The 24,957-nt window shown below is 29.4% G+C and overlaps 1 protein-coding gene across 1 annotated transcript in view; it reads left to right on the forward strand.

Moving 5' to 3' along the window:
• Window positions 1-1,415: 1,415 nt before the first annotated feature.
• LOC101236236 (protein unc-79 homolog) overlaps window positions 1,416-24,957 on the forward strand; it is an 89,075-nt gene continuing 65,533 nt past the window's right edge. The window contains exons 1-4 of the mRNA XM_065804989.1: window positions 1,416-1,623; window positions 1,698-1,815; window positions 2,147-2,700; window positions 22,394-22,760. Of these exons, the coding sequence (XP_065661061.1) occupies window positions 1,575-1,623; window positions 1,698-1,815; window positions 2,147-2,700; window positions 22,394-22,760 (1,088 nt within the window). The 5' untranslated portion in view covers window positions 1,416-1,574. The remainder of the gene's footprint in view (window positions 1,624-1,697; window positions 1,816-2,146; window positions 2,701-22,393; window positions 22,761-24,957) is intronic.

Raw genomic sequence — 24,957 nt, forward strand, 5'->3', positions numbered from 1 at the left:
TTCCATTTAGAGGTTTGCCTACATTAAAACTTTGACTTATAAGTTTTTTTGATGTTGTTTAGGTATGTTTCTCGGATGAATCGACAACCCAGATATTGATGAACAAATCACAGTTTGTGCGTAGACGAGCTGGAGAAAAGTTCCACAAAGACTGCATCTTAGAACGTGTAAAGCATCCTCTAAGTATAATGGTATGGTCTGTCATCAGTGGACATGGAACAGGGTGCTTATATATCGTTGAGGGAACTATGCGCCAGGACCAATACATAAAAGTTCTTGACACAAGATTGGTACCTCAGTTGAAGGAATGGTTCCCAAAGAACCAAAAATTTACATTTATGCATGATTCTGCCCCATGCCATAAAGCAAAGAAGGTTACAGAGTACCTAAAAGCAAAGGCCTGGAAATGGCCTTTGCTTTTAGGTACTCTGTAACCTTCTTAGGTACTACCATGGCCTGGAAACTCACCAGATTTAAACCCTATTGAAAATCTATATATATATATATATATATATATATATATATAGATTTAAACCCTATTGAAATATATATATATATATATATATATATATATATATATATATATATAATATATATATATATATATATACATATATACAAACACACACACACACACACACACACACACACACACAAACACAAACACACAAACGTACATACATACCTGGCCCAATAAGGACTGTGGTCTCTTTAGCCTCTTTTCCCTTATCCACCCCCTATCCTCCTCAAAAAATTTAATCTCCCTCAATTCAAAAATTTTACTGTATTTTCAAACTTTTAAAAGCTCTTTAACTTTCTTTTTTTTTTCTTTCCTAATTTTTAATTTTTAAATTGCTTTTATTAAAAACTATATAGTTTTATATTAACGTTTAAAAAATAATATAGGTGCAATAAACTATTTTTCTTAGATCTCTGAATTAAACTAAATGTTTTACGATTCGTATTAAACGCATTACGCATTAAACATTTATGGTTGTTATAATTATTACTTTTATATATAATAGAATTTATTATGAAAACCATGTCTTATTTTAAATATGACAAACATTTTTTATTTATGGTGAAAATCCTTTTTTTAAATTGGTAAACTTGGTATTTTTTTCAAAGTAGTTTATAAAAGTTACACTCCAACCTCCTTTTCTCCTCCCCTTTCAGAAATTAAAAAAAAATTTCTATACAACATCGCATTTTTACTTTGTAAACTTTTAAATAACAACAATTTCTGAATGTGGAAAAAATTAAAAGTTCTTAAACTTTTTATTTCCATAAATTAAAAAAGTAAGTCTTTTTTTTAAAATATATTTTACAAATTAAATAATTTGTAAAGCAAGAGATGGCAAATGATTTGAAGGTGAGATAAAAAAAAGATACGATCTCGTTCCGTTTCCGAATTCATTCATTACTTATAACAACAATAGAGGTGAGGGAGGGTTACAAATTGCGTTGTTTTCATTTTAATATGAAAAATGTTAATGTTCAACATTCGAAATCTAATTTAGAAATAAACATTTCTTATCGAAACATGCAGTTGAAGTTAAAAATATTTTAAGAATATGAAAATGAGTGAAAATGTTGATTTTACTTCTACAAAATCTAAGCAATGTGAGTAACTCATATTTTCTACCTATTATTTTTACGTTAAAAGTTATCTCAACTATATCTGTAATTAAATTTAGTCAATGCCAAAGTTCATCAATTGCAAGAGATGTTGCACAGGGTTACTGCAGATAAGTCTGGTAATACAGGAAAAGAAGTATCTATTCAGTTAAAATACTTCCACAATACACTATCAAGGTAATAATTTATGTTAATTTAAATAGTGTACTTGTTTATGAATCTTTAATTTCTGTTGTACGCATAGACATTAAAAAATCAGTTCTTAAAGTACATTTAATCCCAGATATTCTCATGTCTAAATTAAGTATCAGTTCCGATATGGAAGCAGCTCTCTATGGAGATGCAAGCACTCTTGCATCCCACTGCACTGCTTGAAATGCACAAAATGTTATGTTTTTGTACAATTTATTGCTAAAATATAGTTTAAATTTTTTTTTGTTTTAGTTTAATAACTAGAGTTTGCATAATTTATTCTGTATTTTTAAAATTGTTTTTCATTTTTTTTAAGCTGGGTCAAAGACAGTTATCCTTGTTTTAATTTGGACAACCATGAATTTAATCATGATCGCTTTCCAAATGCCAAATATGAACCTTTGTATAACATACTTTTAGAGTTTATTTCTCAAACACAGTCAATAGATGACGAGGAGCTTGAATCTTCGCTGCTAAAAGCAGTTGCCTATGTACTTCCATTTCTTCCAACAGAAGTATTGTTATCTACTCCAATGTCCTTGGTGACCTGTTTATTTGATGTTACACCATGGATGCAAGGACAAATCATTGATATGCTTACTCAATATGTTCTTCCACTAATGTTTTGCTTTGTTACTAAAGATGTTTCTGATGAACTTGCTGAAATAAATCTTATTATACCATCATTGATTGCTATTGTTTTGGATGCTACATCAAGTACTGGAATATGGACAAAAATAATGGAATGTTTGATGAAATATAAATCAGATGTTGTCACAGATCTTCTTATGAATTTAGCATATGGCTCAAACAAGTCATTAGAAGCTTCAATTCATTTACTTAACAGATATTTTGCCCCTGTTAATATTGGTAGTTTAGCTTTTTTATTTGTTTTAATAATAATTTTTGTTTATAATAAGAACTGCTGTAACAACAATCATAGTGTTATCAGTAACTATACATTTATTTGTATTTTAAAATGTTTAAATTGCTTTGAATTTTTTAACTGCTTTTAAATTTTTCTTAACACTGTGGTAATGTATAAAATGCTTTGAATTTCAAACAGTACTAAGTAAAAATTATCATTACTAAATTAAGATAAGATTGCGAAGATGATATATATATATATATATATATATATATATATATATATATATATATATATATATATATATATATATTATTATATATATATATATATATATATATATATATATATATATATATATATATATATATATATATATATAAGGGTGGTCCTTAAAGCAACTTTTTTTTTTAAAGTCTGCTCTCACTCTCTAAATGTGTTCTATATAGTGAAATAATACTAGAATTGAAATTTTTTTAGGGGTAGCCCAAGGTAACCCTTAAACATCAGATGGGTCTCTATAATAATCAAATAGTTCTTCAAAAGTAAAACATGTTGAGTCTCAAGAGAAGCAAAATTATATAAAAACTTCAATCATAATCATCATTTTATAAAAAACATTGAGAAAAAAATAATTATAGTAAAAATTTATGTAAAAATGAATATTTTTAGTTTTTATAAAAAACAAAAAAAATAAAATTATAATAAAATTTTTTGTAAAAATGCATATTTTTTGTTTATAATTTTTTTAAATATTTTCATTATGTGATTTCATGTCATAATATAACCAGGCAAGCACTATTTTATTTTGAAAACTTGACCACAGCTGTTAATAAGTTTTGAAAATTTGTATGCGTTTTAAAAATGTGCTGAGAAATTCTTAACTATAAAGAAACTTAAAAAAATACTTATCGTAAAAGAAGCAAATAAATCTTTGTACAAAAAAAATAAATAAAAATAAAATAAAATAAAGATAACTTAACCAAAACTAAAATAAAATAAAAATAACTTAACCAAAACTAAAATAAAAAAATTAAAACTTTAGTAAAAAAAAAAAGAGCTATAACGATAAGTTTATCCAAATTATGTTTGGAATAAATAACTTTGAATCATTTATCATTACTAATGTTTTTATAATATAATATTATGGAAAACCTTTTTTTAATGAAGTAACAACATACATTTATTGTCAGGTTAGGTTATCCTGCTACTGGTAACATGTAACCCAGTACAATCTGCTTCATGTCCTGCTGCCTTGTAGGATATGCCTTTTTAGGCAAAGGCTAGGAGATGCCAACTCCGACTTAAAACACCCCCTGCCTTGGGGCTCTTGGTTGAGTAAAGGCTAGAGATTAAATGCATCCGCCGACTACTGTCTTGTAGAAGGCCTCCTAGGCAAAGACTTTAGGGTTAAACAGATTCTATCTGTTGACCAGCCTCACACCCCTTCTTTGTCTATTAGGCTGGTGCAGGTGTATTTTTTATACATTGTTTCCAGTTTAGGTTGTTGAATGCTGGATCTTCTTGATTCATTTCATGAGTTTTGCTTGTCTCTCTGTTTTTATGACTAGGCAACTCATTCTATTATCTCCTAATGAGGGTACAGCTCTAAAACTCAGTTTTATGGTTTTGAGGCCGGCTGGTAGTCAAGTTTCCCGAACTCTGTGGTAGCTCTCAGAGAGGCTGATTCCATCAACAGCTTAAAAATATCAAAGTATTAACAGTGCCATGTTGTGCATGGATAGTGTCCCTGTTTGTAGTTTTAGTGTGTATTGCCAAGGCCACATTTGGAGCCCTTTGTTACGGCTTAGGGTTTATTAATAGTAATGATGCAATAGCTTGAGCTATTAAGCAGTGTTCTGAGTTCTATCTATGCTTTGAGTCAAGTTCTTTAACAAATTTAAAAATGAATAAAGTACCAAAAACTATAAAACACAAAAAACCATCACCAAGTTCTCTAAACCTATCATTCACTAATATTCATGGTCTTCAAAGTAACTTTTCTTCTGTTGAGTCTTACCTCTTGCAAAGTTCACCAGACCTACTTGCTCTTTGTAAGACTTATTTGAGTTCAGCTGTCTCAGCTTGTGATCTTAGTGTTGATGGTTATCTTCCTTTAGTTCGTTAAGACTCCAATAGCCACATGCTTGGTCTTGGCATTTACATTTGTAACAATTCACCTATTTCTTGAATCATTTACCTTCTCTACTCGACTTACGTCTTGTTTCTGATCCTAGTCAGTGCTCAGTTTTTCACATTCACCCTTAGGTGCTTCTGATCACATTTTGATCTCTCTAAAACTATTATTTCATTCTTCTTCATCATCTGAATCCCCCTATCATTGTACCTCTTATAACTACCTTAAAGCTGACTGGGACTCTCTCCATGATTTTCTTTGTGATGGCTCTTGGGTAAAAATCTTTTGTCTTCCTGTCAACAAATGTGCTTTTTACATAACTTTGTGGATTCAGGCTGGCATGGAATCTTTTATTCCCTCTCGACGATTCCAGGTCACGCCTCACTCTTCTCTATGGTTTTCCTCACATTGTGCTGCTGCAATTTCCAATCGAAACCATTACTTCCATATTTATCAGCAAAACAATTGTCCAGAAAGCAGGCCTCTGTTTATTACTGCTAGAAACCATTGTAAAAAGGTTTTGTCTAACGCCAAAGCCCGCTATTCTCAGGTCATGAAATCTTGTATTTCATTGCAGAAATTAGGCTCTTGTGATTTCTGGAGAATCTTTAACAGTATCAATAGTAAGGGTAAATCTGTAATTCCACCTCTCTTGTATGGTTCAGACTTTGTCACCTCACCTAAAGACAAAGCTGAACTTTTTGCAAAGAACATTTCATCGATATTATCTCTTGATTCCACTAGTTGTGTTCTACCTGATATAGCTGTCAAACAGGTTGATCCATTGCTTGACATTTGTATCACTTCAGCTTCTGTATCTAAAGTGATTTCCTGCTTAGACTCTTCTACAGCTTGTGGCCCGAACAACATACCTGTTATAGTCTTGCAGAAATGTTCTCAGGAGCTATACTTTCAAAACTATTCAATAAGTGCTTATCAGAGTCAAGTTTTCCAGCCTGCTGGAAAGCGGCATCTGTTATCCCTATTTTCAAAAATTCTGGAGAGTGATCGGATTCGTCTAACTACTTTCCCATTAATATTCTTCCTATCATAAGCAAGGTTTTTTAATCTTCAATTAACAAACACTTAATCTCTTATCTTAAATCTAATAACTTAGTTTCTGATCACTAATATGGATTTTGATCTTCTCGTTCTACAGCTGATTTGCTAACAGTAATAACCGATAGGTTTTATCGTGCATTAGATAAATGTAAAGAGATCAAGGCCATTGCTTTTGACATTTCTAAGGCTTTTGATAAAGTTTGGCATGCTCGTCTTCTTCATAAGCTTTCTTCTTACAGTCTATCTGGTAGCATCTTTAAGATTATTGAGTCCTTCCTTTCCAATCGTATAAAAATTGTCCTCGATGGACAGCACTTTTCTTCATTTTCTGCAACTTCAGGGATTCCTCAAGGTTCAATCCTTGGCCCTATACTCTTTTTAATTTACATTAACGATCTTCCAGACATTCTGACATCTAAGGTGGCATTGTTTGCTGATGAAGCCAACACTCTCTGATTGCTTGGAGAGATGAGTTGATCTTGAAAAGGATTTCACTTCTGCTACAGCATGGGACTCACAGTGGCTGGTGAACTTCAATACAAATAAAACTAAATTTTTTTCAGCTAATCGTTATCGCAATAATTTAGATCTCCCTATATTTATAAATGCTAATGTACTCGATGAGTCATCTACCCTTCGCCTTCTAGGAATAACTCTTACTTCTGATCATTCTTGGAAACCATATATCAAGTCCATTGCATTAATTAGCATCTGCTAAGGTTGCATCTCTTTATCGAGCTCGACACTTTCTTACTCCGGATTCTATTCTCTATCTCTATAAATCTCAAATCCGGGCTTGTATGGAATACTGTTGCCATATCTGGGGCAGATCTTCTAATGATGCATTTTCTCTTTTAGACAAGGTGCAAAAACGCATTGTAAACATAATTGGACCTGCTCTAGCAGCCAACCTCCAACCATTATCACATCGTTGTAGCGTTGCTTCTCTTTCTCTTTTCTACAAATACTATAATAGCACTGCTCTAAAGAGCTAGCGTCTCTTGTGCCATCTACTAAAAATCATTCTCGTGTTATTCGTCATTCAATTAAGTCTCATCCTTTTCTGTGACTGTTCCTAAGTGCTCCAAAAACTCTTATTCATCTAGTTTTTTTCCTCGAACATCAGTTCTTTGGAATTCGCTTCCTTCATCTTGCTTTCCTAATTCATATAATTAGCAATCCTTTAAGTCGTCTATCAATTGTTATCTTGCTCTATAATCTTCATCTTTTCTCTTCCAGTAACTTCCAACTCTAATTAGTGGTTGCTTGCATCCTTGTTGGAAGCAAAGATGTTTAAAAAAAAACAAAAAAACCAACATGTAATGATTGTTTAACAAATGTGCACATTTAAAAGTTAAAAAAAGATTCTCAACATTTCTTCGCAGTAAGGTAAACAAAAGAAAAAATAATTAAATCGATTATTTAAAAAGTTGATATAATTTTTTTTTATTTAAAGACATTTATAATAAACAATAAATACTTATATAAATATAAAAAAATATATATTATTTATTAATATTTTTATAAAAAATCATTAGTAGTGATTTGTTACTTTATTCAAATGCGTTTCAATAATATAAATACATAAGTAAAGATCAAGCTTATTTAATGAAAACGGCTTCCAAAATAGTTAGTCTATTTTTTACTTCTTAACAAATACTTTAATGACTTTTATATAAGGTTTATTAAAGAGACCTTTACTGTTTAAAGTTGTCGCCTATAAAGTTAAATTTTTTTTTATAATTTTTACTTTTTTTTATTTTATAAATTTATACAACTTTCAATGATACTTTAATTAAAATCATTAGCTTTAATTAAAAGCGTTTTGCTAGTATAAAAACCTTTGTAAAGATAAACATGTCGAAGTTGTTTATTTTCAACATAGTTAAAAACCAATTTTTTTAGAGCATTTGTTAAATGGTTAAATCATCAAAACAAAGTATTATTTGCGTGGTCATATAGACTTGAAATCGCGCGCCTTTCTGGCCAAGCCTGAAAGTTAGTGATGAATCTGCAAAATCACTTAAAGTTTTAACTATTTTTTCTTCAACCCTTTGATTTTATCACTTATTAATAAAAACTTTATGATTCTAATCACGGAAATTTTATTTTGTTATACCACTGCAATAATATGCTTGCAGCAATTTGTAAGACAAGTTTATGTTATTACTTGCATTTTAAATCCGATTGCATTAAACATGACAAATTGTATAATCCACAGTAGTATAGTTTACCCGGTGCAATCTATATTGTGTGAACACCAAATTAAATCACTTTAAAAAAATTATGCACAAAAGCTTTAAAGTGACGGTGTACTTTTTAGAAATACCTTTCTAAAATCTCTCAAAATGTGGAAATCAAAACATTTTACTAGCAAAATATAGTCATGAGATCTTTTATTTCCAAAACAATTGCAAGCGTTTCAATTAAAGCGCTGCTTTAATTGCAATTACACTTGTTGTTGGACACTTAAATTGTTTTGGAAATAAAATTACAATCAAAAGCATAGTTTTGTCAAGAGAGATGATGATCAGATGGATGACTAACAAGACAAGAAGCTATGATCTTAGACAATAATGAGGAATAGTGAGGTCACAAACCCGGCCCCAGTAAAATATCAACCATATTTGCTTACTACTTTAAAACAACCTTTAAAACTCAAAACACTCTACAAAAATTTTAGCAGTTGGATTTTTAGATGAAATAATAATATGATCAAGTCTGATGATCAATGATTTAGAAATAATGCAGTTAGTAAAGGTTGTAATCTCTATCCTGTTATCGTGTAATCTCTTCCAGAACAAAGATGGGCTTTTCGATTGAAACATAAATGACCTGTCAACATTTTGTCAAAATGTAACAATACTCTACAAAATTAAAAAAACAATAATAAACAACATATTTGCATATAATCTAGTATTATTTTTTGCTGATAAAACAAAAAACTAGCATAATCATCATTAAATACTGTGTGATAATATTTCTAATAATTATGCAAAAACTCCTAAAGATTTAGAAAATGCGATTAATTTAGAAGGCAAAAACATTGCTTAATTAATTAAGTTAGTTGCTAGAATTGAATAAATAAAATAGAAAAAAATACTAAAAATTGCAATTGCAAACAAAAAATTGATTTCCTATGAATAAAGAAAATGCTTATAAAAAAATGTTATTTACAAATGCATTGTTTCCTCACAAAATAACTCTGATAAACAATATTTTGGCTCAACCAAAGGCGAATGGAAAAAATGTTACATCAACAAAATCAATCTTTAAACATAAAAAATACTCAAAAGAGACTATACTGTCAAAATACATTTGGCAATTAAAAGAAAAAAATATAAAATTTAAGATAAACTGGTCTATTCTAAAAACTGCACATGCCAGTAATAATAATTCCAGAAAATTTATGCTATGTTTACAAGAAAAATTTGAAATTGTTACCTATATAGATCAAGAAAATTTACTGAACAAAAAATCTGAAATATTTCTAAATGCAGGCATGAAAATAAATACCTTTTAAAAAATTATAAAAAATGACCAAACCAAAATAACTTTAATTTTAAAGAATTCTTTTTCACAACTAATTTTTTGAAAAATAATGCAGCTAATGTAACTTCTTGGTTGCAACATAACTTTATGTTGCAACCAGGAAGTTACATTTGCAAATTGCAACATAATTTTATATAAACTCAGTTCTAGAGTTTATATAAAATTACGAATAACAATTCCTAACTTAATGTGAAATATTTTTTCTATATATTGATTTTTTTCACATGTAAGCTTTTTTTTAGCTTCACTAAGTTCGTAAGCAGTTATTTTGACACCCATTTTTGTCTAATTGATATCTAGGCCTCATATACCATGTCCTTATATACACCATAGTTATCTTTTAAAACTTTCCAGTTTGAATTGTTTTAGAATCTTTGAAAGGTCATGTTTCTAGGTTAAAACATTTTCAGAATCTTTTCAGAACTTTTCATTATCTTCAAGAACATTGTAATACCTTTTGTAGCATTCCAAAATAATCTTGCATTCAAAATGTTCTGGAGAATTCCATAAAGTTCTCTAAGGTTTCAGAATGTTCTGGTTCCTGAAGATGCTAGAATTTTCTATAATCTTTCACAATATATATATATATATATATATATATATATATATATATATATATATATATATATATATATATATATATATATATATATATATATATATATATATATATACTATATATATATATATATATATATATATATATATATATATATATATATATATATATATATATATATATATATATATATATATATATATATATATATATATATATATATATATATATATATATATATATATATATATATATATATAATATATATATGTTACTGTTACCCGCAGTACCAGGAATTAGCTAAATGCTAATGTTTATAATATAATTTAATATTGCAACTCTGAGTTTCATGTGTTATCACAATCATCAGGCAAGTAGTGAAAGTTTAATTTTGCTACGATTTGTTTAGTGGACGTTACGGTTTATATTTGTATTTTAGATCGTTACGGGACGGAAATTGATTAGTAGTTAGGTTAATAATATTATTAATTTGATTTTAGTTGGCTAATAATTGTGAAATAGTTATATGTTTAATGTTGTTTAAAATATTTTTTATGTGTTAATTTGTACTATTTGTGTATTAAAAAATAATAAAATAAAAATAAGAATTAAAATTGATATAAAAATATACATAATATTATGAAATATATTACAAAAGCTGTGTATGTGAGTAATTTATTAGTTAGCCTAGAGATATATGGAGCAGATTAGTATAGTTATTTTTATTTATAGTTGTTAGTCAGGTTTGTAGCGAGCTTTGTAATTTTTTAATAAGAATTTATTTTCGTGGCGGCACTTCGATATATACTTTCGGTTCTCTTATTTAATAGTTCTTCAGGTTTTGGATATGATATAATAGTAAATTTCTCACACAGACATAGTGGGCATCTTTTGGAAATATTTGAGTAGGGGGGTACTGATTTGAGAATAGACCATGTTAGCATAGGGGTTTCATTAAAATTGTTTTTTAAATCCCAAACATAGTTTGATAGAGCGGTAGAATTTTTGTATTTAATATTGTTGAATGATGATTTGTGGTTGTTTTATCTGGTTTTCCACTCACCTTCCGTTAATCCTATATAAACTTTGCTGGGTTGGTTATTTGCTGCGATGATGCATTTATATATAATATTTGTGGATTTGCACTTACCATTCAGGGGGCATTCTGCTTTGTTTCGACAGTTGCATTTTAGATCATTATTTTCAATTCTAGGGAAGATAATTTTTTTGTTGTGGTTTTTTATAATTTTTTCTATATTTTCAGTGCAACTGTAGCTTACCTTTACAGTGTTTCTGTTTAAGATTTTGTGAAGTTTGTGTGTCTTAGGGAAGATTTTTTCTAGTAAATACAAGAACATTTTTGAAACATTTGTGGAGACGTTTTTATTAAATGGGGGGTTGAACCATATGATATTGCGTTTACGATTTTTCTGGGGTATTTTTTGTTTGATCTGACATTTGAGGGAGTAGTTTTTGTATCCGCTATTTTTTAGTGCTTGTTCATATTCGTTTTTAGATTGATTAAATATAACTTCGCTGGAGGAATTTTGTGATAGTCTGTTTGATATTGAAGTAGGTAAGTGATTAATAATTTGTGGTGGGTGATTCGAAGATATGTGGATGTATTGAAGATTATCGTTGGGTTTTTTGAAAGGCTTATGGGTGTTTTATGCTAAATTGAAAGTTACATCAAGGAAGTTAACTGATTTAAGATTTGTTTTTATGTCTATTTGAAATCCAACATCTTTAAACTTTTGGATTATATTTTTTCGGATTTGCTCCATTTCTTGGCCGCTCCATTTCTTGGCCGCTCTATCAAACTATGTCTGGGATTTAAAAAACAATTTTAATGAAACCCCTATGCTAACATGGTCTATTCTCAAATCAGTACCCCCCTACTCAAATATTTCCAAAAGATGCCCACTATGTCTGTGTGAGAAATTTACTATTATATCATATCCAAAACCTGAAGAACTATTAAATAAGAGAACCAAAATTATATCTAAGTGCCGCCACGAAAATAAATACTTATTAAAAAATTACAAAGCTCGCTACAAACCTGACTAACAACTATAAATAAAAATAACTATACTAATCTGCTCTATATATCTCTAGGCTAACTAATAAATTACTCACATACACAGCTTTTGTAATATATTTCATAATATTATGTATATTTTTATATCAATTTTAATTCTTATTTTTATTTTATTATTTTTTAATACACAAATAATACAAATTAACACATAAAAAATATTTTAAACAACATTAAACATATAACTATTTCACAATTATTAGCCAACTAAAAACAAATTATTAATATTATTAACCTAACTACCTATCAATTTCCATCCCGTAACAATCTAAAATACAAATATAAACTGTAACGTCCACTAAACAAATCGTAGCAAAATTAAACTTTCACTACTTGCCTGATGATTGTGATAACACATGAAACTCAGAGTTGCAATATTAAATTATATTATAAACATTAGCATTTAGCTAATTCCTGGTACTGCGGGTAACAGTAACATATATATTATATAGCTCTAGTTTATCTATTGAGCACTCTTTCAAGTATGCAATATTATACATGATAATATAAAGATATTTTCTTTATTCATATATATATATACAATTACAAATATATATATATATATATATATATATATATATATATATATATATATATATATATATATATATATATATATATATATATATATGTATCTTGGTTGGGCTCTTGGTTGAGTAAAGGCTAGAGATGGTGTCTTGATAAAAGTACTTATCTTGGGCAGATGTTAAATGCATCCGACTACTGTCTTGTAGAAGGCCTCCTAGGCAAAGACTTAAGGGGTAAACAGTTTCTATCTGTTGACCAGCCTCGCACCCCTTCTTCATCTATTAGGCTGGCGCAGATGTATTTTTAATACATTGTTTCCAGTTTAGGATGTTGAATGCTGGATCTTCTTGACTCAATGCATGGGTTTTGCTTGTGTCTCTGTTTTTATGACTAGGCAACTCATTCTATTATCTCCTAATGAGGGTACAGCTCTAAAACTCAGTTTTATGGTTCTGAGGCCGGCTGGTAGTCAGGTTTCCTGAACTCTGTGGTAGCTCTCAGAGAGGCTAATTCCATCAACAGCTGAAAAATATCAAAGTATTAACAGTGCCATGTTGCGCATGGATGGTGTCCCTGTTTGTACTTTTGGTGTGCATTGCGGAGGCCACATTTGGAGCCCTTTGTTACGGCTTAGGGTTTATTTGTAGTAATGAGGCAATTGCTTGGGCTATTAAACAGTGTTCTGAGTACTATCTATGCTTTGAGTCAAGTTCTTCAATCTAATTTAAAAATGAAAAAAGTACCAAAAACTATAAAACACAAAAAACCATCATCATCACCAAGTTCTCTAAACCTATCATTCACTAATATTCGTGGTCTTCGAAGTAACTTTTCTTTTGTTGAGTCTTATCGCTTGCAAAGTTCACCAGACCTACTTGCTCTTTGTGAGACTAATTTGAGTTCGGCTGTCTCATCTTGTGATCTTAGTGTTGATGGTTATCTTCCTCTAATTCGTAAAGACTCCAATAGTCACATGCTTGGCCTCGGCATTTACATTCGTAAGAATTCACCCATTTGTCGTGAAACTAGGTTTGAATCCACTGACAATTCTTTTATGTGCTTTCGTTTAGCACCACTTCACTCTATTGCCTTTCTCTTTGTTCTATATCGCTCTCCTTCATCTCAAGACTGCACACTTTTTGACGTTATTTCTGATCATATTGACCGTGATTTTCTTTGTGATGGCCCTTGGGTAGAAATCTTTTGTCTTCCTGTCGACAAATGTGCTTCTTACATAACTTCGTGGATTCAGGCTGGCATGGAATCTTTTATTCCCTCTCGACGATTTCAGGTCAAGCCTCACTCTCCTCCATGGTTTTCTTCACACTGTGCTGCTGCGATTGCCAGTCGAAACCGTTACTTCCATATTTATCAGCAAAACAATTCTCCAGGAAACAGGCGTCTGTTTATTACTGCTAGAAACAATTGTAAAAAGGTTTTGTCTAACGCCAAAACCCGCTATTCTCAGATCATGAAATCTCGTATCTCATCTCAAAAATTAGGCTCTTGTAACTTCAGGAGAATCTTTAATAATATCAATAATAAGGGCAAATCTATAATTCCACCTCTCTTGTATGGTTCAGACTTTGTCACCTCACCTAAAGACAAAGCCGAATTGTTTGCTAAAAACTTTTCATCAATATCATCTCTTGATTCCACTAGTTGCTTTCTACCTGATATTGCCAACAAACAGGTTGATCCATTGCTTGACATTCATATCACCTCGGCATCTGTATCTAAAGTGATTTCCTGCCTAGACTCTTCTACAGCTTGTGACCCGGACAAGATATCTGTTATTGTCTTGCAGAAGTGTTCTCCGGAGCTGTCGTCTATACTCTCAAAACTATTCAACAAGTGCTTATTAGAGTCTTGCTTTCCAGCCTGCTGAAAAGCGGCATCTGTTATCCCTATCTTCAAGAATTCTGGAGTGCGATCTGATTCGTCTAACTATCGTCCTATTAGTCTTCTTCCCATCATAAGCAAGGTTTTTGAATCTTTAATTAACAAACACTTAATTTCTCATCTTGAATCTCATAACTTACTTTCTGACCATCAATATGGATTTCGATCTTCTCGTTCTACAGCTGATTTGTTAACAGTAATAACTGACAGGTTTTATCATGCATTAGATAAAGGTGGAGAGGTTAAGGCCATCGCTCTCGACATTCAAAAGCTTTTGATAAAGTTTGGCATGCTGGTCTTCTCCACAAGCTTTCTTCTTATGGTGTATCTGGCAACACCTTTAAGATCATTAAATTCTTCCTTTCCAATCGTAATTTTAAAGTTGCCCTCGATAGACAGTACTCTTCTTCTTATTCTGTAACTTCAGGGGCTCCTCAAGGTTCTATCCTTGGCCCTATACTCTTTTTAACTTACATTTATGATCTTCCAAGTATTCTCTCATCTAAGGTGGCATTGTTTGCTGATGACACTACCATTTATTCTTGTCGTGATAAAAAACCAACACCCTCTGATTGCTTGGAGGGGGCATTTGAGCTTGAAAAGGATCTTACTTCTGCTACAGCATGGGGCTCACAGTGGCTGGTGAACTTTAATTCAGATAAAACTCAATTTTTTTCAGCCAATCGTTATCGCAATAATTTAGATCTTCCTATATTTATGAACGGTGATGTACTCGATGAGTCACCTACTCTTCATCTTCTAGGATTAACTCTTACTTCCAATCTTTCTTGGAAACCATATATCAAATCAGTTGCAAAATTAGCATCTGCTAAGGTTGCATCTCTTTATTGAGCTCGTAACTTACTTCGGATTCTATTCTCTATCTCTATAAATCTCAAATCTGGCCTTGTATGGAATATTGTTGCCATATCTGGGGCGGATCCTCTACTATAATTCATTCTCGTGTTACTCGTCATTCAATTAAGTGTCATCCTTTTTCTGTGACTGTTCCTAAGTTCTCCAAAAACGCTTATTTGTCTAGTTTTTTTCCTCGAACATCAGCTCTTTGGATTTCGCTTCCTTCACCTTGCTTTCCTGACTCATATAATTTGCAATCTTTTAAGTCGTCTGTCAATCGTTATTTTGCTCTACAATCTTCATCTTTTCTTTTTCAGTAACTTCCAACTTTAATTAGTGGCTTGTTGGAAGCGAAGATGCTTAAAAAAAAAAAAAAAAAAAAATTTTTAATTTAACAAGTTTATATTGTCCCTATATGAAAATGTATATATTATGCATGTGTATACTTTTATGTATAATTTTTTGTATTATATAACTATATTTACACAATGTAACAAATTTTTTTTTTTTTTCTCTGTCTATCAAAATTTTTGGATGTTTCTTATTTAATTTAGTCTGAATATGACATTGGTTTTTTTATTGCATCAACTGTTTGATCATAAAACCAAAAATTTAATTCAACATATTATTAATATTAATCATATTGCATGAGATACAACTTTAATCAATATATAACATTTACTAGTTCAAAAATGTTATGTTATGTTACAAAACGTCATATTACATCATGTTATATACATATATTACATAATGTTACATTATGTTCTAATGTAATAGTCTCTCAAAATCTCAAAAAACACTAGAAGTGAACAGTAGAATGTGGTTTTCTTTTATGAAGTTTGTCGTCATCGTGTATCAAACACCAGATGTAATCATAGCTGCATCCCATCTGCCCTGGTATCTTTTCTTCATTGCATGGTTATCCTGATGAAAACGTTCTCCATGCTTTTCACTCGCATCACCCAAACTTGGTCTGAAAAGTTCCAAGTGTGAATGCAGATAATGCAGCTTTATTGACATTCTGCATTTAACTAGCTCTTTGTAGTTATCACTCTAATTGTTGCCTAAAAAACTATGTCTAAAGCGCAATCCATGCTTCTTTTTCAACAGCAGACATTTTGTCTTTCAGCTCCTTACATGCCAACATAACTTTAATCTGCAGACCATTGAATACACCTGCTGAAATTTTTGCATCTGACACTTTTGGAAACATCTGCCAAATATGCTGGAATGCTGCGCTAGCTGGGTTTAATGCTTTGACAAATTGTTTGATAAGACCTAGTTTAATGTAAAGGGGTGGTAGTAAAATCTTCTCAACAGGTATCAGGGATTGATTAATAACATTGTGCGAACCAGGGTTTAAATGTTCTCTCACTGGCCGCTCATGTCTCGTGAAGTGCTGGTCTGCAGCCCTGCTATCCCATAAACAAAGAAAACATAAGTACTTTGTGTATCCTCCTTGTAGACCGAGAAGAAACGGTAGCAACCTAAAGTCTCCACATACATCCCACTTATAACTGTCGTAATTGATTTTCTCAAGCTACAACTTCACGTTCTTGTAATCTTCCTTTAGATGAATCGGAATGAGCTACTGGAATCAAAGGAAATTGGTTTCCGTTATGGAGCAAAACTGCCTTTAGACTTCTTGTTGAAATGTCAAGGAATAACCTACACTCTTCAGGATTGTGAACAATGCCAATGTCATTGAAAAGACCGCAAACGTGATAACTGTAGCACAGTGATTCTGATACTACATAAAAGGATGCAAATGTTTCATGTCTTTTTTGGTATTTCGAGGTTCTGCAGCTTTTATCGAATAAATTCCATTCTTTCAAATGTGATGTCAGAAGTTCTGCATTTGACCTAAATCTTGTACTAAGTCATCAAGTTCTTGTTGGTTAGAGAAATGAAGTGAATTATTCGTTTTCCTGAAATCACAGTCATCACAGAGTTCATCCGCTGTGTCTACATCAGAATGATATGCAGCTGCTTCTTCAGATTGAGGTGGGTTAAAAAGAAGCAATTCATCACTGTATGGAACTGGTCCAATAGAAGAGGGTATATTTGGATAAACTAGAGTCAGCTTATCCTTCGGCTTTTTATACTTTGAAATGTCAACCATGCAGAAATAACAGTCATTATAATGGTTTGTCAGTTCTCTCCATATTCTTGGAATTGCAAAAGGCATTGATTTTCGGATTCCATGCAGCCATCCTTCCAGAGTTGGCCTGTAGCTGCAACAATTGTAATGTGGTGTAGTGCCCATGATTTGTCTTGATCTTCCATAGCCATGCCAAAATAAGCATGATATGCAGTAAAGAATTTTTTTATCACTGACAATCCTATGTTTAGTTTGTGTTGGACCAGTAGTAGTAGCAAACATAACAGAATGAGTTAGGACAAAGCTTGCAGGATCTACTAAACATATTCACCACTTCATATAACAGTTATAATTACTTAAATTGAAAATATACGAAAGAACGTAGTTAACTTATTCTCTGAGTAGCATTTGTTAAAAAAATTGTACCCAAAATGTGTTAATATTTATTAAAAAAATCAACATAAATCAACATAAACAATAACAAAGGAAATGACAATTGAATACCTAAAAAACTAGAATCAGGAGAAGTAATATTAAAAGTGGGACTATAGAAAAAAGACACAAAGTGTACAAAGCCACTGACAGTGGCTCGCCGGAGAGAAAAACAAATCCATGAGCTACTGTCAGTGGCTCAGCGGAGAGAACGAGTTAAAATCAGCACATATATATAATGTTATAAATGCATTACACATTTACGAAAACTCCAAAATATACTTTATGCTTTTTCTTAGGAAATCTTGATAATAGAGCAAAACCAATGGTACTACTGAAATCAGCATACCAAAATTATGTAAGAAACATTTAAAAATTAACATAAGCAAAAATGTTGTTACATTGTGTTATTTGTTCACAATTATACACACGTTTAACTTATTTGGATAAGGCGTTGTTTTGGTAAACGGAATATCCGTGGTTCGCAACCCACCTCATCCTAAATTTGTTTTTGTTTTTTTACACACACACAGAGCCTAATGTTAAAAAGAAATGTGCCTCCGCTAAAAGATTATGGGTAAAAAACTTAAAGGAAAAGAAAGGTGATATGAAATATTTAAGGCCATGTGTAGACGCCATGGCCTTATTAAAGCTTAAAAACTATGTATGTATGTGTGTGCGCCTTACTTAGAAAATTCACTGAAAGGCTCAAATGGTATAAGAAATCTGAATGTGATGAGAGTGTATCATTCGGAAACATACAAAAAAAATTTTTTTAAATATATACAAGTAAGAAAAGATAAATGGTTACAAAGCAAACATATGACCAGCTGTATTTAAAAGAAAAACGAAAAAATTGGACATTTGTAGGAATTGAACCACTGACATTCCGTGTATAAAGTTAACACCTTATCCAATTAAGCTAAACATGCGTATACTTAGGGATAAATAGATATAGTTATATCATACAAAAAGTTATACATAAAACAAAAAAAAATACTCATGCATTACATAGGCATTTTCTTATAGGGACAATATATACTTGTTACATTAAAATTATACAAATGTATTTTACAAATAGATGGCAATTTATATTTTCGCTTTCCTCTTAAACAACATATAATCAATACAAAAAAATACAGTTTTAAACATTCTTTTTAATGTTTAAAACTGTATTTTTTATTTATTTTTGCTTTGACTTGTTGAATATTGTTGCTGAAAATAAAAACCACTCTAAAGAAACATAAATAAAATCAGTACACAAATTATTCAAACTATTATTATTATAATTTTTTTTTCTATTTAAGTTTATTTTAATTTTCTATTTTGTTAGTTTTGCTTTCTTTGTTTTTGAAACTTTTTTCAGCAACACTTAACATAATAAAACTTGCAAACAGCCATGACCAAGTTGTGTAAAATAAAATATTCATGCATGGACATACAAGACAAAAAACCGCATGTGTTTCCTGGGAAGGCTTGATGATTAGTCTTTGAAAATGGTTGCATTAAAAATTTATTATTTCGTAGATACTATTTATTTTTTTGTTTTGTTATAAATTTACTATGAAAAAGAGATGGAAGTAATTTCATTTTACATCTGTACATAAAACAAAGAATATTATATATGTTTCTGATGACGATGAAGAGGCTCTAGTTTACTTTTATTAGTACTGCCCCATGCATTATTTGCATAGTTGATATGACAGTGAATAAGTAAATAATACAGTTGCGTTAAAGTGTGCATGTTTAAAATAGCTTTTTGATTTGTATAATATTCCAATACTTTTTGAAATTTTGTTGCTTAAATTTTTGATGTGCTGTCTCCATGTAAGATTTTCATCAGTATATATTTCTAAAAACTGTGTAGTATCAATGTTATCAATAAATATAGAAGATATTTCATATAGTATTATTTTTTTTTTGGAAAGTGGGTGAAGCAAAGTCTAGTTAGTTTTGTCAATATTTACTGAAAGTTTATTTACTTTGAACCAATTTGAAATTTTTTTATGTTCTAAGTTCATAATTTCAAATAATAAAGTAATATTGTGCAATAAAAATAAATTTGTGTTGTCACACATTATTGCTCTTAGGCTGGATGCTTTATGGAGATCATATATATATATATATATATATATATATATATATATATATATATATATATATATATATATATATATATATATATATATATATATATATATATATATATATATATATATATATATATATATATACATACATATATATATATATATATATATATATATATATATATATATATATATATATATATATATATATATATATATATATATATATATATATATATATATATATATATATACATGAGCCTTAACCTATTTAGCAATTTAAATAACTATAGTTATCATTAACGCATTTTTTTTATTGAGTTGTCAAGAAAACAAATAGTGTTAGTAGTTTTTAAAAATGGCATTGTAAAGCATTAGGAGGTAATAAATTAGAAATTTTTTTTTAGGCTGAAATTTTTTTTATAAATTTTATAAAACTATTATCTTTAGTTAATAATTTTATAAAATTTAATTATACTCTATAAAAACAAGTTATTTAAAAGTTAAGTTTTGAAAAATGTTTAACATCTAAATTTACTTTGATGTTTAAAACCTTTTTAATCAAAACGCCATTTTTAATCTGCGCATGTGAGCTATTTCAAAATAATGTTATTTCAACCTGTTAAGTTGGAGTATTAGTTACTATAAAACTTTGTTGTGAGTTTTCATTAAAAACAAATGATTGACCAATAAAAACAAATGAAATCAATGTATTAGCTGGTCAAATTGACCAGTACTATCTTCGATTTTTTAGTTTGTGCACTGTATGTATGTACAAACTCTTGTATGTAAAGCTCAATATTACAATAGTAGTCCAATGAATATTTAAATTTTGTTTATATGAAAAAACAATATTAATAATAGTGCTTAATTTTTTGTGCCTCAAGGCAATCATCAGCTATCAAATAAATATGTATTTAATAGCTGATGATTGTTGTGTATATGGCAAAATATAAAAATTAAATAACAATGTTATGTAATAAACAACAATGTTAAATCCTGCAGCTATCATATTTGTGCTCTTTGCCACATATGTTCACCAAAGAAGCAGCTAATACGATTGCTTGTGGCATAATTAACTCTCAACTTGACTATTGTAACAATCTTTTATTAGGTTCTTACAAAAAAATCTTCAAACACTCCAACACACTCAAAATAGCTTTTCTTGTATCGTCTCTCATTCTTCTTTCCATTTAAAATCAGAAAAATTGCTTCATTTGTTATCAATCCATCAAAGAGTAGTTTATAAGATATCAGTTGTTACATATAAAACTATATCAACCAAATCTCGAACATATCTATTTCAACTCTTAGAAATCTGAATTTCAAAACAAAACATGAGATCATCAGACATTTGTCAACTTACACATCGTCTATCAAAAACTTCTCTAGGGCCAAAATCTTTCTCCATGACTGCACCTTGAATTTTGAATGGCTTGTCTATAAACTCATCTACTTTAGAAACATTCAAAAAAGACTAAAAACTTTTTGTAGATGGTTTCTTGAACTGATTGTAAATATTCTCAGTGCTTCTGAATTACTTCATCACTGTTGTGTTTGTAAATATTGTATATTGTACTATTGTATATTGAAAATGATGGCACTTTAATATATAAATTTAATAATTATAACAATAATTATTAATATTATATATATATATTTTATATACAACCCTCGGAATTAGGAAAAACAAGATCGGCAATAAGCGTAATTGCTGACCTCAAACTGTTAGAGGTTGGCAAAAAAAATTTGATACAAGGATTTACAATAAGACATAGAGGTTGGCAATTTTTTGCCGACCTTATACACTTTAAGGTTGGCTGTTAGGTTGGCATTGCCGAATGCTGACCCTGATTTCGAAGGTTGTATCTATATATATATATATATATATATATATATATATATATATATATATATATATATATATATATATATATATATATATATATATATATATATATATATATATATATATATATATATATATATATATTTATGTATATATACCATAATAACAGTTTTTTCTTTTTTGTTTTTAATTATATATATATATATATATATATATATATATATGTGTGTATATATATACATATATATATATATATGCATATATGTATATATATATGCACAACCAGCCCTCGGAATTAGGGTCGGGATTTGGTAATGCCAACCTAACTGCATACCTTAAAGTGTTTGAGATTGGCAAAAAATTGCCAACCTCATTTCTATGTCTTATGGTACGACCATTGTATCTAATTTTTTTACCGACTTCTAAAAGATTGAGGTCAGCAAGTTATTGCCAACCTCATTTTTCCTAATTCCGAGGGTTGATATATACATACATATATATAAAGTAATTTAATTACATTTTGTATAAAGGGAGTATGAAAACAAACCAATCTTCGAATTATGATCAAGTTGTTTTACACACATGTCAATCAAGTGTCTGCAAAGATGCTGTAAAGTTTACCAATGCTGACAAGGTTATTTTAGATCCGGATATTTGTGCAGCAGAGAGCAAAGAGCCTCCTCCTTTCTTTCTTTGTCTAAAGTGTTTTGGTGCCATTGAATATAAAAGTGTTCTATGTCTTGATGTAATACAGCCTGCAACCCAAGTATCTCAAGTATGTGATAATAATGACTGTCGATTTGGCTTTATGAAAGCACTCTATTTTTGTTTTTCATTAGATTGTGCTATAAAAAATGAACATAAGCCAATGAGGTTATGTGTGGACTGTGATGAAAGGTAAATTAGTTTTATTATTTTGAATAAATTTTTTGTAACATATACAAGCCTTCTCAGGAGAGGCATGCAGTCACACACTTTATATGACCATGCACATAATATATATATTTTTGACAACTTAACCACGATTTTTTCATATTTTGATAATTTGCGTGTTAAAAAAATGCTCTGAAAAACCAAGCTAATTAAAAGAAAAATTTAAAAATAAATGAATCATAAACTGGAAAGAAAAATGAACTTATTAAATAAAATAAACAAAGGATAAGATAAATTAAAGAGAAAATAAAAGCATAAAAATAATATATTTTTTAATTTAGAAGCGTCTCAATTAAGAGTTTAAACCTAATTTATTTAATTTGAAAGCATCTCAATTATTATTTTAAAATTGATAATTTTTCCTATATCACTACTATAGTGTAGCTCTTAGGTTGATTTTTAGTTATATTTATGAGGTGCAACTGTTAGTTCAGTGTTGAATAAGGATTTAAATCCTTTTAGCATATACTTTTTTTAATAATTTGTTTGCTTAGTAGACAATTGAAATTATCAAAGTTTCAAATTTTTAAATAATTAAGTTGTGAAGTAATTAGGGTTGGATTAAGTTACTCTGAAACTTTGATGTCTTCTAAATTCTATGAAGTGAAACACTTTTAAATAAAAGATATATGTACTAATTTGTCTGTCGTTCTTCTGTTTTGTTATTTTTTAATTCAAAATTTTCTTCAAAGTGAATAATAGTTATTTTGATGTTACAGTTTGGATATTCTTCCTGAATATTTTGTACATATATTATTAAAACAATTTTGTGGGTTTTATAATGTTTGAAATATGACTAGGAATTAAGTTTTTATTGTGGTACAGTATATATAATGTAAGGTAACCTGGGAGAATTTAAAAATTTTCAAACGTGAATGTTATCATTTGGTGCATGAAAAAAGGAAGAGTTATTACAATAAAACAAATGTAATTGAAAAAAATAAGTTAAAAAAAAAAGTAATAATTGATCTTAAAAAAAAGAAAAAGAAGTGTTCAAAGTATAAAAGTAAAAAATGTTTTATGCTTTTAAACTACTGTTTTTATTTGAAAACTTACATGCATCGACTGACAAATAAGTAATACATGCAAGGGAGTGTCGTTACATTGACTAAATATTTGAGCTGGGGCAGCAATCATTTTTTTAATTATTCTTTAATTTTTTATTTCTTTTTCTGAAATTCCTGTATGTAATAAGGGTAAGCAAAAATAGTAAGCAGTTGCTAATATATACAGTATATATATATACAGTATATATATATACAGTATATATATATATACAGTATATATATATATATATATATATATATATATATATATATATATATATATATATATATATATATATATATATATACTCTATAGTATATATATATATATATACTCTATAGTATATATACACTCTATAGTATATATATATATATATATAAATATATATACATATATATACAGTGCTCAAAGTGAGACGGGATGGGGCAGGATGCCATCCCTTTACCTTTTTAAAGTTTAAAAACCATCCCCTTACTTTTTTTAGTGTTTATTGTTAGGCAGAATGCCATCCCGGTACCTTAAATTTATGAAAATCTAATTTACTTTTTTTTCTATTAATAAAAATGTAAAAGCAATTGCTCAGCAAAGTTGCAGCTTTGAGCAAATGAAGTAACATTTCAACTGTTGTTTACGGCATACTTCAAAGATTCCTGCATAAAAGTTCAACAATAAAATCTAAAATTAATAAATGCGTCTATTCTTTTGTATTTTAAAATCAAAATTAAGACTTTTATTGGCATTCTTTTTTCGTAATATTGTTTTTTGTGGAATATAGGACGCATTAGTTTTGGCAGTTTCAATAAATGGGTTAGGCTGCTCTGTTTGTTAGTCCGCAAATTATTTAGGTGCCAAAAAGCTCAGGGAATAAAATTGGCTAGCGAGTGGAAGTTTGGTAACATCAAAGAATATGGTAAAACAGAAAAAAATACCAATCAATAAAGAAAAAGCTTTTATGTCATAAACTATCAGCTGCACATAAAAAAGCTTGTAAAACTTTTTCTCAGTCCATTAAGCCATAGAAATGTGTTGTTCAAAAATGCAGATCAATCAGCATGAAACTATCTACCGTGTATTTCGCACTCTGTTTCAAATTGCAAAAATGAATCGTCCATTT

This window comes from Hydra vulgaris, chromosome 09, assembly GCF_038396675.1.
Source record: "Hydra vulgaris chromosome 09, alternate assembly HydraT2T_AEP".
Lineage (NCBI taxonomy): Eukaryota > Metazoa > Cnidaria > Hydrozoa > Anthoathecata > Hydridae > Hydra > Hydra vulgaris.